The sequence below is a fragment of the Heloderma suspectum genome, chromosome 5 (genome assembly GCF_057233095.1).
Source record: "Heloderma suspectum isolate Gila_16-S chromosome 5, 16-S_ref, whole genome shotgun sequence".
In the NCBI taxonomy this organism is placed as follows: domain Eukaryota; kingdom Metazoa; phylum Chordata; class Lepidosauria; order Squamata; family Helodermatidae; genus Heloderma; species Heloderma suspectum.
This window is the reverse complement of record NC_139462.1, coordinates 174,196,645-174,214,161: the sequence shown is the minus strand read 5'-3', so window position 1 is coordinate 174,214,161 and position 17,517 is coordinate 174,196,645. Positions and strand designations below refer to the sequence as shown.

The 17,517-nt window shown below is 42.7% G+C and overlaps 1 protein-coding gene across 2 annotated transcripts in view; it reads left to right on the top strand.

Moving 5' to 3' along the window:
* Nucleotides 1-7,989: 7,989 nt before the first annotated feature.
* Nucleotides 7,990-17,517, top strand: part of KCNH8 (potassium voltage-gated channel subfamily H member 8) — a 297,245-nt gene continuing 287,717 nt past the window's right edge. For both annotated transcript variants that reach the window (XM_084860434.1, XM_084860433.1), the window contains exon 1: nucleotides 7,990-8,284. In XM_084860434.1, the coding sequence (XP_084716560.1) occupies nucleotides 8,209-8,284 (76 nt within the window). In that variant the 5' untranslated portion in view covers nucleotides 7,990-8,208. The remainder of the gene's footprint in view (nucleotides 8,285-17,517) is intronic.

Here is a 17,517-nt window from a genome sequence, read left to right as displayed (position 1 = left end):
ACAACATCTGGAGGGCCACAAGTTGTCCACCTCTGGCTTGGAGGATAGGACAGATGTGCAGATATGAATCAAGGAGAATGTTTGTGCTGTGTGTGCGGATGAGCATACATGGGTAGATAAATGTGTAGTTATTGTGAGTAAGAGAAAAGGTGATGGCTGAAAAAATGTTAGTTCAGGTTTAGGTTCATTGCAAAAGGAAGAAAAAGTTAAAATATTGTAATTTCCCTTAGCATATCAATATAAACAAGGAAACAAATATCCAACAAGATACACATGCTGTGGTGCTGCATAAAGGTTCGGGTGCTTAGCAGCCATTTAAATCCCCCCCCCCCAGTAACAAACAAACAAACTGGTGCACAAGTTCACAGAATCCTTGTGACTCAGAAAAAGCCGCACCACTGCGGAATCCCCAGGTGGGATGCATAAAAATCTGAACTCATTTGAACCCATTGCGGATTTCTCTGACATTCCTAGTCAACACTAGTGAAATATTTATAAATTTTGGTTCATCTTGATAAAATGTTTGTATAAGTGAATATAATGGCTTCAGATTAAAATGCACTGTTTACCCTATGGAAATGTTCTCCACAAATTGTCAAATAAATGTATAAAACTCACATCGAAAACCGTCTCCAACCCATCTTATTTTATTGTCTTTGACAGCAACCATTACCTAATCTTATCTAAAGCAGCATTGAAGGATATGAAATGCTAATGTTATCACTGAATAATAAATACTATGACCTGGGTCCAGATTTAGTCATAGTTAGAATAGACCAACTGAAATTAAAAGGAATTTAGTCATGACTAAATTATGTTCCATCAGTTTCAAGAGGTCTCCTTTAAGAATGAGTGTCTGGATCCAACCCCATTAAAGGTGATGCATTGGGTGAGGGTGATCACAGCAGGCAGGCAGGGGGGATTTAACCGTTTTCCTGCTAGTTGAGGTCCTGAGGAAAATCGCTCCCTGAAGACAGAATTTGCATTGGGAAGAAATTCCCCTTTGGAGCCAATTAGGAGTTTTCTTCCCAATGCAAACAACACCTGCAAAGGAAGGATTTTCTTCAGGATTACAGTCAGGCAGAAAGGGCTACCGCAATCCCAATAATTATCACCCCAACCTGATGCTTTTTCCATTTTTAAAATTCTGCATGCCAATGCAAAGACACATTTAATGTCATGTGTAGTTTTGTCCTCATAGGACTATCATCAGGATAAAATGGCACCAGCAGGGGTGGGTGGTGGGCTACTATGTACATTGCCCTGACCTCCCTGTAGGAAGGGCTGGATAATAATGTAGTAATCTGGGTTTTTTTAGTTGCATTTTTTGTTAACAAGACTCTGTAGGAATTTCTACAAGAAATTACCACTCCATTTCAAAGGGACAAAGAACACTGTGTTTAATCCAGATGTAAGCATGTGTAACTGGACTGGAAGAAGCAAACTTCCCTGCTTCCTCCTCTCCAGAGCAGCTCCTCCAGCCCCTGAAAATGCTAGAGAGGGTCAAGGGAACCTGTTGAATGGGGTGATCTGTGGTGCAGGTGGATCCTGCAAATCTGGCAAAGAGACTTCCTGTAAGTGGAGCCCTTCTGTCATTAAAAGGCAGATCTTGGATGCAACCCATTGTAGAGTAGGGATATACAGATTTTGTTAAATCCATTCCATCTGTGTTTCACGGATTGTCAGGTGTCTTTCGTTCAATTTTCTGCTCATTGATAGAATCAGATTTTTAAAAAGATGTATGAGAATATCATTCCACTTGCGCAAATCCACCCCACCCAAAGTTAACCCCCCCGCCCCAGTCTGCAAGTCTGTGGAATCAGCATGACTCAAAAAAAAGCTGGTCTGCTGCAGAATCCACAAGTCAGATTCATAGAAATCCCATCTCATTTCAATGAGTTGTGGATTTCTCTGGCATCCCTACTATATAGTACCATCTAATGATGTCTGCTGATAGATAGAAAGAAAGATAGATACAGATATTATTTATTTATTTATTGCATTTACAGCCTGCCTTTTTTTCCTTTTGCAAGGAACCCAAGGTAGCTTACATTATCTTCCTCTCCATTTTATCCTCACAACAACAACCCTGTGAGGTAGGCTGGGCTGAGAGTCTGTGACAGGGCCCAAAGGCACTCAGTGAGCTTCCATGGCCGAGTGGGGACTAGAACCTGGATCTCCTGGCTCCCAGTCCAACACTCTCACCACTACACCACTATACCACACACTCTGATCTAGATCTAGATCTATAGTAAGTATAGCATCCTAACAAATTTATGGAGTTCACCCTATTATCTTCAATTAAACATATTTTTGTATGGGATAGCAGCTGTAGTTAATAAACTCTTGCTTTTTATCAATTAACTATTAAAGAGGATTTTTGGTATTACACATCAATCATTACTTTGAGATAAACAAACTATTCAGTGTTTTGGAGATCATCTTAAATGTTTCATTTAAATAAATATTGGTGTACAGCACATTTATAAGCATGATAGCTGAATGGATATACTTTTACAATGGGCAGTTGCTATTAAACTCTGATGATAAATTCCCATTTTCAAAAAATTAAAAATTATTGATTAATCCTACTGGTTGATAGAATAATGGTTCCAGTCCTTGGTAATTTATGAGATGACCTGAGGCATATAAAGTTCTTTGATAGCCACATGTAAATATTGCTTTCTAGGTGACACATTAGAGGAATAGATAATTTGAGTTTCAGTAAACTGATATCTTTTTTTATGTTTTAGTGTACTGTCTTAAAATATCTGCCGTACAAATCTGTGGTTTTGATTCTTCTGATGCTGCTTTTTATTTATTAATATGTTTATATGCGCATGATCAATTTTAATAAAAAAGAATAGTTGCTCAGTGAATAACACACAAAATTTCAGGCTACATCCAATGTTGTGCTAGCAGACTTTTAAAAAGGCACCACAAAATGAAGCATCCCTGATGGACTCCAGTATAATTGTTTGCTTAGTACACTTCTTTGTGTAATCTTACACAATGCTATGTGAACATCTGGCTTATTCTACTCAACAGGGAGAAGCTGCATGTATATTACATTTAGATAGCTGTTTTGAAGATATGAAGCTACAGATGTTCTTGGAAACATAAAAAAAAAAGTTCTTCCATAAAGCTGCTTATCAGGATATCCCTTTTGTGGTGGACAACACATATTTTTAGAATCTAGCATATCTTGGTGCTGGGATGAAAGGATGGCAAGAGGAAAGAAACAAAGAGCTGGATAAATCAGGATCCATGGTCGAGATATTATACACAGCTCAGAGATTACTGACGCAAGGTGGCAGATTTGTAAATGTCAGAGTAGTGCTATAGCTGATAGGTGCAATGAATTTGAGAGACAATATGGTATAAAGTTTAGACTAGCCCCCTCCACATACTATCCCCAGGAAGGGGTGCTCAAGTGCTGTACTGCTAGTCTCAGTCCAGTGTTTGGCACACTTCTGGCTTTGCCCCATGGGCATCCATGCATTGTTATGGATATCTGTAGGGACAAAGCCTATGGGTTGTATCCAGTATCAGTCTGACTTAAGTCCTGTTGATTTCAATAGGTCTGCTCTGCTCTAAGTACGGCTAACATTGGATACAACCCAAAGTGTGAGCTACTGCACTGCTCATGTCATGTGTAGGCCACCGCATGATTGGGACCCCTGTGCAATTGTTGCTCAGATGTTGGCTTATTCTCATCATCCAGTGAACACTCCTTCACGTGTGCTCTCCTTCATAAGCCAATGGAACCAATTACCTAGGGAGGTGCTCAGCTCTCCCACACTGGAGGCATTCAAGATGATGCTGGACAGTCATCTGTCAGGGGTGCTTTGACTTAGATGCCTGCACTCAGCAGGGGGTTGGACGTGATGGTCTTATAGGCCCCTTCCAACTCTACTATTCTATGATTCTATGTGATTATGTGTGAATGGGAATTTTGTCAGACTAGGGCCAGGGAGTTGTTGTTGTTGTTCAGTCGTTCAGTCGTGCCCGACTCTTCGTGACCCCATGGACCCTAGCACATCAGGCCTTCCTGTCCTCCGCTCTCTCCCGGAGTGTGCTCAAGTTCATATTCATTGCATTGGTGATGCTATCTAGCCATCTCATCCTCTGTCGTCCCCTTCTCCTTTTGCCTTCAGTCTTTCCCAGCATCAGGGTCTTTTCCAGAGAGTTTTCTCTTCACATTAGGTGGCCAAAATATTTGAGCTTCAGCTTCAGTATCTGTCCTTCCAATGAGCACTCAGGGTTGATTTCCTTTAGGATGGACTGATTTGACCTCCTTGCAGTCCAGGGGACTTGTAAGAGTCTTCTCCAGCACCACAGTTCGAAAGCATCAGTTCTTCGGCGCTCAGCCTTCCTTATAGTCCAGCTCTCACAGCCATACATTACTACTGGGAAAACCATAGCTTTGATTAGACGGACCTTTGTCGGCAAAGTGATGTCTCTGCTTCTTACTATGCTGTCTAGGTTTGCCATAGCTTTCCTCCCAAGGAGCAAGCGTCTTTTAATTTCATGGCTACAGTCACCATCTGTGGTGATCTTGGCGCCCAAGAAAGTAAAATCTGTCACTGCTTCCATTTCTTCCCCTTCTATATGCCAGGAAGTGATGGGGCTAGATGCCATGATCTTCGTTTTTTTAATGTTGAGTTTCAAACCAGCTTTTGCACTCTCCTCTTTCACCCTCAACAAGAGGCTCTTTAGATCCTCTTCGCTTTCTGCCATTAGGGTGGTATCGTCTGCATATCGGAGGTGTTGATAATTCTCCCGGCAATCTTAATTCCGACCTGTGATTCATCCAACCCGGCGTTTCTCATGAAGGGCCAGGGAGACCCAACTCCAAATCTCTCCTGGGCAACCTGGAGCAAGTCATCATATCTCAACATGACCTCTCTCATAGGATTACTGTGAAAATAAAACGGAAGGGGGAGAACCTTGTAAATTGCCCTGAGTGCCTTGGAGGAAGGGCAGGATAACAATGTACTAAAAAAAAAAAAACTGGAAGGAGGGATCTAGGTCGAAAAATAAGTGGACTTATATTGGTTCCACTAGTTTCCAAGTTTCTTGATGTTAGTCCATTCCTATATTGTTTTGTTCAGTCTAAGGGAGCAATCCTATGGCCACTAGACACTGTCTAGAGGGCCATAGGATATGCTCTTTTTCAGGAACTGACCTCAGAACCCACGGTCCAAGGTCGGTTCCTGGAAAACTGTCCTCTCCCCTCATCCGTGCTGCCTCAGAGGCAGTGCAGAGGAGCCCCATACTCCACACCTGGAAGAGAAGCATGGAGTGTCTGAAAAAGGGTGTTTCGGGGGGTGTTCCAGGATGGGGAAAGTGGAGTTGCGTGTACGACACATCCAATGTGTCGTATGGCAGCTTCCTCTCCCGGTCGGCCCCCCCATGGCTAGACAGCCAAAAACAGCTGTCTAGCGAAAAATAGCAGGGCAGGAGAGGCACGGAGGGAAAGATCCCCCTGTGCCTCTCCTGCCTTGCTTTGGATAGGTGGTCGCCTCTGAGTTTGGAGGCGGCCGCCTATCTTGATGGGATTGTGCCCTAAGTGAATGAAGATGTTCTTGTGTGGAAATGTTAAAAAAAACCCTGTTCCAGTGCACTCCATTTTCACAGAAATCTGAGTTGTATATACATACCCTTGGAATGAAAATGGGATGTGGCCTGTTTTGCTACATATTTTGGGCATGTTTTCATCTTCAATCTAAATGTTAACATTTGAAAATTTGGCCCTGAAACATTAGATGATAACCAAAGCACAGAAAACATTATTATTTGTTTTCTCAGCAGACAGACTGCTATTTTCCTTTATAAGTAGGGTCTCCAAATTGTTTTTAAAAAGAAACTAATAAGGAACAGTTGGAAACTGAGCTTTCTGGTCTTTAAAGGTCTACAGAGCTGATATAAGAAATAAAGGAAAAGCACCATGTTCTGGGTTGATTTATTTCCTCTCTTGTGTGCTATCCCATGAGTTAGTTGGCTGTTTTCCTTCTCTTCTCAAGAAGTGATGTAAAAGGTAGAATAATCAGGTTGGGTGATCTTATTTGTCTTCTCTTCCCCTCCCTCCAGACTCTTTTCTTCTGTAGAGTGTGTTTTGGCTTACATGCTAAAATACTGGAACTATCCTCTGTGTAGACAGTTTGAGGTCTTCTTATGTTGCCAATGTGGTCCACATTCTGTGGATTAATAGGACTGACATATGAAGAATGCTGTTTTAGTGAAAGAAATTGTCTTTTATGATAATAGAATCTAATTTTATTACAGAAGTTGGGTTCTTTAAATTAAGCCAATTTATTTCATTATTTATTTTACTTATTTATTTACAATGTTTATATACCACATCAACAGATTTTAGAGCAGTGATCAAATTAATTAATGTATGATATTTATATTCCACCTTCCTTCCTATGAGCTCAAGGCGGTGACATGGTTCATCCCTCACTTTCACAACTCCATGAGGCAGATTAGGCTGAGAGGAAGTGATTGACTCAAAGTCACCCAGTGAGCTTCATAATTCAGTGGGGATTTGAATCTACATCCTAGTCTGACATTCTACTCCATTCCTAGTCTGACATTCTGACGACTGTAATCACACTGCATATTTTGATTCCCCCTCCATCACATCATATTAAAATATAATATTCCCCTAACAGTGCCCTAAATCTCACAGATTATTATTAAAATTACACAATTATTATTAAAATTAAAATAAATAAAATTATTATTATTTTTTTTGTATAGATGACCAGAGGACAGAATAGAAGGGAAACAGGAGTAGGCTGCAATCCTAGTAACACTCTCGAGGAGTAAGCCCCATTGACAACAGTACGACTTGTTTCTGAGTAAACATGCATATGGGATTGAACATGCATAGGATTGAGCAACTGTAATCCACGCTTATGTTTTTGAGAGGAAGCCCCATTGAAAGTGGGACTTATTTCCAAATAAACATGCACAGCACAAGGTTGCAAAAATGACTTCTGGAACACAGGGATCCTTCTGGACCTGTCTGTGTTGGGCATACAGGAACCTAGGAAAGGTGGAAAGTAGAAGCTTTGCTTTCTGGACTTTGTGGAACTAGGCTGAGGGGACAGTCAGTATGCCTCCTCCTCACACACACACATGTACACACCTGGGGGTGGGTGCAGGACACTTCTGCCTAGTGGCTAACAAAAGGGATATACACAGATTCAGCCTTCATAGTTTATTCTAGCCAGGAAACCTGGATTCCGAATATATAATGTGTGGCAGGGTGCTGTGAGGAGGGAAATACATTCTGCAGATTTCCAGACACACTCTCTTTTTTATTAGCACTTCACATGACCCAGGTCTGATTTCTAACATTGAAAACACAGTCTGAATATGAGAAATGGCACAGCCAACGTTCTGGAATGATAGAAAACTGCATGCACTCTTTTATTATGGTCTAAGTCAGAACTCTGGAACTCAACACACCCACCCACCCGCCTGCTCCCCGCTCCGGCCCTCACAGGGCTGGCCCCAGCTTTAGGAAGAGATGGCTGTCTCAGGCAGCTGGTTGACAGTCCTGAGAGGGGGCAGCATATCCGTTTTTCATGCATGGTTGCTCTGTTTTTCCTGCCCAGCGAGAGCGAGGCGCCTGGGTGATTTTCTGCCCCCGTCTACAACGTAACCTGGGTTCTGTGCACCGCAGGGGGCAGGGCGGGGGGCGCCATTTGCTGTCTTGCCTTCCAGCAGCAAAACGCCTCGGTCCGTCCCTCCGGAGAGGTATTTGGCCCTCTGCTGGGCACGCGGGACTGCCCTCGCCCCCCCCGCCGCAGCTTCCGATGCCCGCCAATTTCTCCCTCCCGCCCAAACGCGTGGCTTCCTCCAGCGGCAGCCAATGGGGTGTCCGCGCAAAGCACGCGGCGCCCGCAGCCGGCGGCCGAGAGGGAGGGAGGGGTCCCACGGGCGGGCGGCAGCTGGCGGGGCGGGGGCGGCGCGGGCGCGCGCGAGTGTGCTCGCGGCGGCTTTGCACGCCGGGCGCTTTCCCGGGCTTGGCTAAAGTCGGCAGCGGCGGCGGCAGCGAAAGTGGCACCCACGCCCTGTGCCCCAAGGTCCGCGGCGCTCCTCCTCCCCCCCCCCGCACCGACGCGCTTGCACTTTCTTTCCCACCCACCCTTCCTAGGCAAACTTTGATGGAGAATTTCACACCGCGCTGGAAAAATGCCTGTGATGAAAGGATTACTGGCACCTCAAAACACCTTCTTGGACACCATCGCGACTCGGTTTGACGGCACACGTAAGTCTCGCCCGGGCGAGCCTCCCCTCCGCGCCGCCGGAGGCGGGGAGCTCCTGGTGGCTCGGGAGGGGAACTCGCCTTCCGCCTCTAGCCCGGCGCCCCGCTCTCCTCGGAAAGGAGGTGCCCCGACTGGCTGGGAAAGGGCTTGGACCAAACTTTGCTATGTATCTGCGAGGGGGTGGGGCCATGTGCTGCTCTCCAGATTTTATTTCCCATTTGAAAACTGGGGCGATGGTTGCCCTTCCTCTTGCGGGTCTTTGCCCCACCTTAGAAACTTCGGGGATTCGGTAGTCATGCTCTTTTAAAGGTTCGAAACTGATTTTTCTCAGTCGCCCTTCCCTCCACTTGTAAACGGGCTTTAGATATAGTGGGGCTGATCTGCTTCTAAGTAAGGGACATAGTGGTGGGAGGGAGACAAACAAGCAGACCTCGTTCTCAGTATGGAGATTTGATTTTTTTTTCTTTTTTAACCCCTCCCCTCTTTAAAAGCTTAATTATTGTAAACTAGGTTTTGAATTGGCTAGGCAGCTGTTGTCTGAGGTTCCTGAATGAAGTCTACACCCGTCCGATTAATGAACGAGTTTTATTATGGCAGCGGGGAGAGAAAGAAATGGTAGATTTTCAGGACCCTGGACAGAGCAAATCGTCCCCCCCCCCCCCACTATAATCCTAGTCTTCTTCGAAGCCTCCCTGATGGCCGGTTCTTAACATTCCAGTTGTTCCTAAGGCGTTCCTCCCCCGTCCAACCAGTTAAAAGACAATTTCCCTTCCCTTCCCAGCACACACATGGCCTTCCTGCTGCTCCAATTAATCCCTGTTCAATGGCTCCCTTGTGATATATTGTATTCACATTGTAGGGGTTTGTGTCTGACTGTATATTATTGAACACATGCACACACACACAGTCTGAAGATTATTGAACTTTGTATTGGTAGACATTTTTAAATGGCTGCTGTGCACCCTGATAGTTGTTGACTGAACTATTTAGATTTTTCTATAAAATAATACATAAATAATAAGGTTTATGCAGTACAAAAGGGAAACTTCAGGCTCTTTGTGAAGTTTGTATTTACTTTTGAGTAGGATGATCATAAATCAGCATATTTGTTAAAATGTTGGCAATTCTTGGTTGTTGTTTTTGTGAACTTTGAGCTGAAGTCAACCCTCTTGGTGTGTGATATTGATGCAGTTGAATCACTTGTAAGTTTTAAAATGTTAATTGCAGACTACGCTACAGAAATCAGTTGTAATAAACCATAATGCTGCATTGGACTTATTGGTCTTGGACTAGAAACGTAGAATTAAATGAAAACTTTAGGTTTTCATTTTGGCATAAAGCAATCCTCTATTTTGTGTATTCTATGTTTTAGCACTATTCCATTCTAGCCATTTCAATTTGAGAGATTTCAAATTAATGTCCAGGTGCTTCATAATGGGAGTTGGTGCATGCAAATAGAATGCAGTAAGGTTTTGAAAGCAAATAATGTATCTTCTAGATTGGCTGATGTTCCAGCTCAATTTTTCACATTGAAGAAAAATGTCATCATAAAGGAAGCCTTACACCAAATAAACTTTTACATATAAATGTGTAATATACACCCACCTTTTATCTCCCTGTGGGACTGCTCAGGGAAGGACCTTGGATTTGGAGAATTGTAAGTTGCACCACAATCAAGTCAAGCTGAACACTGTGGGCAAAAGTTATAAAATGGGACTAAATCTAACTATACAGTTGGGTTGTGACAGGGGCTGCCTATTTTTCTTTCTAATGTGAATTTCAGTTTTATACAATTAGTTTTGAAGATGGGACATGATTCAACCAAAGACAAGCTCTTGCAAATCCTATTAATTTCAATTGAAGAGACTAAAGCATATGCTTAACTCCCTCACTGAAGTCAACACGACTTATTAATGCTCAAGTTTTGGGCTAGACTGTGTATCCTTAAATTTAGCACAGTACAAATTAAAAATTTTATCCTGGCAGCCCCCCTTGATAGTTATATTATGGTGCTATAAATGTTGAGCATAGGTTTTGTTGTAACACAGTTGGCTGTGGTTAAGAGAGCTCTTTTTATTTTAAACCTTTTTTGGGGGTGGGGGGGATATATTATGTTGTCATCAGTGAGACTAATCCAGCAATACATCTTTAATCCAATGGAGAATTTATTTTAATTTTGTGCAACTGATCATGTTGGAGAATATGTTCTGATGTATTTGGCACTTTGATTAAAGCCTAAATATTGGTGAGGGGGGGAATGATGCTGTAAGAATATATTTCATCTTTAATCATGGAACTCTTTTTTGCAATAGCATTGAATCTTGAGTTACCTCCAATCAAACTCGAATTAGTTGCACTGAGATTCCAAACAATGTAGATGGAAGCAAATCTAATTGACTGAATTGGAGCATCCCTCCATAGGAATATAATAATTATATTACTGGATCAGATTAAAGATCTTCTCCCCAACCAATCAACTTGGAAAGTTCACATGCAGGGTATGATGGTGACAGCTATGTCCTGATGTTTGCCTCTTGCTCTGCCATTTGATAGTTATTGGAGGTATACTGCTTCTGAATATGGTGGGTCTATTGCTGGCTGATTGCCACAGATAACCCTGCTCTTAATTCTGCTTTGGAACACAGTCCTATTCAAAAATTTGAGATTTATTTGGAAATCTTTGTGGCAGGGATGGTAGGACACCACGTGTAATGTCATTATTCAAAGTATGCAATACCCATTGTTCACCAGTTGTCCAGTTCTATAGCTGAGCAGTAGTGTCCATATTTCTCCAGTATTGGGAATTGGTTCCTGTATTTACCCTTGTGTGAAAAAACATACAAGTCCATCTGGAGGTATGTATGTTATGGCAGTCCCTGTTACAGACATCCCTGTTATGGATTATTAAAGATAAAGGTATTAATATTAAATGGGTGGTATTTCATCACTAGCATTTGTTCTGCAGGACCATGGGTTCTTCTAAGATATTAAAGATAAATGCTAATATGTTTAAACAAACACTGCCAACTGAAGCATCAGATAACAAAGGATATATTCCATTCAGTTTTTGAACTTGTTATCTGACAGTAGGTATAAAACATTGTTCAAAACTTCTTAATTTTGATGTTTGATACAGAAAAGTGCAGATCTCAAACACAGTCTCACTTATAGCAAATAAAAGCTGCTGGGATATCAGCTCAGCTGACTGTCAGAAGAGGAATTACTGGATAAACAAAGTCTGATGGGTTGGTTTAGATAAAACTCTCAATTTCACTGATTTCTGGCCATTATCAGCATTTTATATGAATTTAACAGGATAATCCTACACATCTACTCAGAAGTAAGTCCCAATGAGTTCAAAAGGGCTTATTCCCAGGTAAGTGGGTAGTCTTAAAGTATTCACACTTAAATGTTAAACCTTTTACTTTTAACTGGTTTTTATTTTCATAGACGTTTCATCCAAATAAAGTAGCTTTTATTGCCGCATAGCCTAAGGCTTCAATTCTGAGTATATGAATTTGGAAGTAAGCCACCTTGGGATCAACTGTGTCATTCTGTTAATGCAAATGACTACCTAGGTTCAAACTAGGTTCTGAACTATGCTCAAGAGAAGAATCCAGCTAAAGTAACAAGTGTTACAAGAGCACAAGTGTAGTTACACAAGTGTTTTTGCATAACTCTTGTGCAACAAGTAGCACAACATTTTGTGCATTCCCATTGTGCAATGCGTTGTATAATGTCTTGCGCATTCCCATTGTGCATCATGTTGTGCAACTTGTCATGCATTCTCTTTTGCAACGTGTTACACAGCTGCTTGAACTTGTTGTGCAACCACTTTCGCATTCTGTTGTGAAACACATTGTGCAATCAGCTCATACAACCACTTGCGCAAGTGTAATGAGCAACCGTTTGCGTATTGGAAGCAAACCCTGACCCCCTAGACTTCAATAATTATAGGCCAGTAAGTAATTTACCGTTTTGGGGCAAGGTAATTGAGAAGGCAGTGTCCATTCAACTCCAAGCAGTCTTGGATGAAACTGATTGTCTGGACCCATTTCAAACTGGCTTCAGAGCAGGATACAGAGTTGAGATTGCCATGGGTTAGGGTATTTTAAAGGGATAGGGTATTTTTAAATAATGTTTAATGTGTAATTTTACTGTTTTAAATTGTACTGCTGTACATTGCCCAGAGTGGACGGGTGACCGGCCAGATGGGCGATTAAGAAATTTAATAAAATAAATAAATAAATAAATAAATAAATGGTCGCCTTGGTGGATGATCTTCACCTGGGAATTGATAGGGGGAGTGCATCCCTGTTGATTCTTTTGGATTTTTCAGCAGCATTCCATACCATCGACCATGGTATCCTTCTGGATCTCCTGAGGGAGTTGGGGACACTGCTCTGCAGTGGTTCCACTCCTTTCTCTCAGGAGGGTTCCAGATGGTGTCGCTCAGGGATAGCTATTCCTTGAAAAAAGAACTATTATGTGGAGTCCCTTGGGGCTTCATTCTTTCCCCAATGCTTTTTAATATCTACATGAAACCACTGGGAGAGATCATCAGGAGGTTTGGGGCTGAGTGTTATCAGTATACTGATGATGCCCAAATCTATTTCTCCTTATCATCTTTATCCAAGGAAGGTATGACTCCTTTGAATGATTGCCTGAAGTTGGCAATGGGCTGGATGAGGGAGAACAAGCTGAAGTTGAATCCAGGCAAGACAGAGGTGCTCATCGTGAAGGGTCCTAATTCAGGTATTGAGGAATGCCAGCCAGTTCTGGATGGGGTTGCACTCCCCCTGAAGGAGCAAGTTAGTAGCTTGGGGATGCTTCTTGACCCAACCCTGCTCCTGGCATTCCAGGTGGAGGCACGAAATGCCTGTTATCAACTTCAGCTGATACGCCAGCTATGCCCATTCCTGGAACACATGGAACCGGTAACAGTGGTGCATGCGCTGGTAACCTCTAGGCTTGATTTCTGTAATGCGCTGTACTTGGGGCTGCCTTTATATTTAGTTTGGAAACTTCAACTGGTACAAAATATGGCAGCCAGGTTGGTCTCTGGGACATCCCGTGGAGACCATATTACACTGGTTTTAAAATCTTTACACTGGCTGCCAATTTGTTTCTGAGCAAAAGTGCTGGTTCTTACCTTTAAAGCCTTAGATGATCTAGATCCAAGATACCTTAGGGAGTGCCTTCTCTTCTACATCCCAGTCCACCACCTAAGGTCCTCTGAGGGCTATCTGCTGCGGCTGCCTAATGTGAGACTGGCAGCCACAAACAAGAGGATTTTTTCCTTTGCCGCCCCGATGTCAGAGAATTTCTCCACGAATCTTGGGGAGGCCGAATGCCAGCACATTCGGCCCCCCGAAATTGGTGGAGAAACGGTCTGCCCCCCCACCCCCCTGGGACGGGACTTACCTTGTGCTAATGTCCCTGGCGGCGGTTCGGCGGCAGTGCGGCGGCGGTGCGGCGGCAGCTGGTCTTCCGACCGGCTGCTGCCGCCACCATTTCCAACTTAAAAACAAACAAACAAACAAACGTGATAGGCTATGTAAAGATTTACGTAGCCTATCACGGCTAGATTTTTAAAAAACACCGTGATAGACTACGTAAATGTTTATGTAGCCTATCACGGCTGAGTGAAAAAACAACAACAACAACCGCGCATATGCAAATGGCGGCGCCCACGGGCACCGCCATTTGCGTTCCTTATTTTGGCACGTGTAGTCTACATAAACATTTACGTCGACTACGGCGAAAATAAGGGGAACACAAATAGCGTAAATGTTTACGTAGACTACACGTGACAAAATAAGGAACGCAAATGGCGGCGTCCATGGGCGCCGCCATTTGTGTACACGCGGTTTTTGTTTTCCACTCAGCCGTGATAGGCTATGTAAACATTTACATAGCCTATCACGGCTGACTGTAGGGACGCAAACGGTGGCGGCTACGGCCGCCACCATTTGCATCCCAACAGGACAGGAGGATTTGCGGCCGGAGGGACGGGGTGCCTCCCCCCCGGACAGAGTTTCCGGGGGGAGGGACGGGGCGCCTCCCCCCCCTGGCCAGAATTTCAGGGGGAGGGACGGAGCGCCTCCCCCCCACCGCAAATCAAGCTTTGGGTTCAGGTAAGGGACTTTCATACATCCCTACCGCCCCTCAGTTGTGGAATGACCTGCTGGTTGAAATATGCCTGCTGACCTCATTGAAGGTTTTTAAGCAGGCATTAAAGACTCTATTATTCTGGCAGGCCTTCCCCTTTTAGAACTCTTGTTCCTTTTGCTTACTTTTGTAAGTGGATTTTTTTTTTTAGTTCAAAGTTGCTTTTAGTTATATGTTGTTTGTTTATATTGCCCATATGTTTTTATGTAACTTGTAAATGGCTTTTAAACTTTGTATATTGTATTTTAATGTTTTAACTTTTGTAAACCGCCCATAGAGCTTCAGCTATGGGGCAGTATAGAAGTGTAATTAATAATAATAATAATAATAATATTCAGTGGAGGTCTGCTAGTGCTGTTTGAGTTTGTGGAATGTCACCGTTGGATACTGCCAAGGTTTATGTCTGTATGGGATGGGGATGCAAGTATTTAAGAATGCATTTTAAAATGCACAAAATGGATGGGAGGCAGTGGTGTAGTGGTAAATTTTGAAGTGCAGGGGCTCAGCATGGCAGTCCCAATAGCCGCTGCCACGCTCCCAAAGAGAATCCCAAAGTTTAGGCAGCTGGGTTGATCCATATCAACAAACCAGTTCTGGAAGGTCTTTGGTAAAGCTAGGGTCTTCATTGCCCATTCAAGACCAAATCATCCCAAAATACTTTGCATTACAACAGGGAACAATATATTGTTGCTGGGGAAATTCATATCCCCCCAGCTACTGTAAGGTTTGCAGCTAGTGAACAGGGACTTCTAATGTGGGTGGCAGATGACAGCAGCATCCCTGCTAATAAAGAAGTGCTGATGCTGCGTCCCGGAGAACGCTGGCTCCATGAAACCACTGATGGGAGGGCCGTTATGACTCCCCGATTCTCTGTAGCCCTTTATGAGACCTCCATGCTTCCTTCATCACGAGATGCATCCCTGTTGTCATAGGAAGAGGCAGTGGCTTCTATCTCCTCAAGGCCATCATTATTGTGTACCCATCACCTGACTGCCAGGGTGATTTGTACTGTGCCAACAACTTTATTGTCTGACTGGGTTTTTTTGGCTCTGCCTTCTTGAGGCATAACCCATTGGGCCAGTCCACTCTGCCTCTTGGTGTCAGTGTATTCCCTTATATGTATCTAGAAATCTTCTTGAATAACAGTATGTGAGTTCCATCAAATAGAGTCCTTCTAATTGCTGGTTAGAAATATGAGTAAATAGGAGTAGGATGTATTTATTAATCAATGCAGATGTAAAGTTGTTTGAAAAAAAATATTAAGAAAGTGTCTGCAATGAAAAAAGATTGTACATTAAAAAAATTATCTGCCATTTTTTTGCTACAAATATTTGCATGTAAAAATAAATAAACAAAGCACATCAATAAAGGCAGAGGAAAAGTAGTCAGCGCACTGTCAAATCTAACATGAACCAATTAAAATGTGATAAAAGTATAATGATGGCATTGATATATTTGGAAAATCCAACAACTGGTGTTTACATGACCCCTTAATCCCCTGTGGATTCATAAATTCTCCAACAGTAGATGCCTAATTTAGTTCAGTTTTGGGGGGGAATCAATAAGAAATCAAGAAAGAAAGCTGGAAGAGGTAAATAGAAACTAAGGATACAATCTTACTTGGGATTAAGTCCCACTGACCTCAGTGGGGCTTAAATCTGACTGAGTAGACATGCATAACAGGGGGAGGGAAACTTTTTCAGTCCAAGGGCCAAAGGGTTTGGGCAAGCAGGTCAGGGGCTGTATGCCAGCAGTGGATGGGGCCACACCCAAGGTGGGCAGCGCTACCACACCACTGGCATGTAGCCCCCAAGGGAATTGCATAGGAATCCACTGTAAGACTCCAATCGCTATGCAGGAGTGAGTCCTACTGAACCCAATGCCACTAATGTCTGAGTAAACATGCATAGGATTTCACTTTAAATGACAGTTACAAAAATGAGTTTCAACATGCTGATAGGGGTTAAGGGGAGCGTTCACCTATGTGTTATTTTTTATTTATTTGTAGAATATTTCTTCCATCTCTCTGTATTCAAGAAAACCTGAAACAGCCAACAAGACCTATAAAACAGCAAAATACAATACTAATTTGCAATAAACAGAATAAATCCAGTATCTGTAGACCACCAATTCCAAAAACAATCCCAATCCATACCTCATTAAATTAATATGATTTAAAAGGTTTCACTTTTTTCTAACAGGGTATAGGGTGAGCTTTTGTTGAGCTGTAGGAAGTGGGGTGCCACCACTAAGAAAGCTCCAGTCAGTACCTCTCAAAATTTTTTTTTTATTTCACAGGCACATAATGGACAAGAGGAGTCATATATTCTGTCCAGAGAGTTTCAGCTATGGGGCGGTATAGAAATGTAATTAATAATAATAATATGGGAAAAGGTGCTCTTTCAGGTACCCTGGACCCCAGCCTTGTAAAATTTTATAACCTATAATTATCATTCCATTGGATTGCACTCAGACATGAACACACAATTGGTGCAACCAATATAACATAGGATGTATGTACTCTTCTGTTTACAATAAGAAGTAGGCAGTGACATTTTGTACTAGCTTCAGTTTTTGAACAGTATTCAAGGGCAGCCCCGTGTAAAGTACACTGCACTTTACACCCCATGTAAAGTACACCATGTAAAGTACACTTGGGAAGAATGGAAAGAGAAACTAAGGGTGCAATCTTATACCCAGTTAGCTGGGGGGGGAGGCACAGTGAACTCAGTGGGCATGTATAGGATAATTGAATTGTTAATTTGCAGTGCTTAACCTTGAACAGAAAAGGGCTGGAGTGCAATATGAAATCATGTCTTCTGTCTTGAAAGCACTCCTTACTGATCCTAGATATATGGCCATCACTGTGGTGAGGGAAATGCACTTTGCACATGCTTAAATGCACTCTGTATATTATCACTTCATATACTCTAACACTAGATTGAAAATAGATTCTGGGGCTCAGCCCTGGCGAATCTAGTGTACAATTTTAAGTCAGAAGTACTTCATAAAAGATGCAGTCATCCAGGTAAATAGATTCTAAGAGTAATACATTTACCTCTAT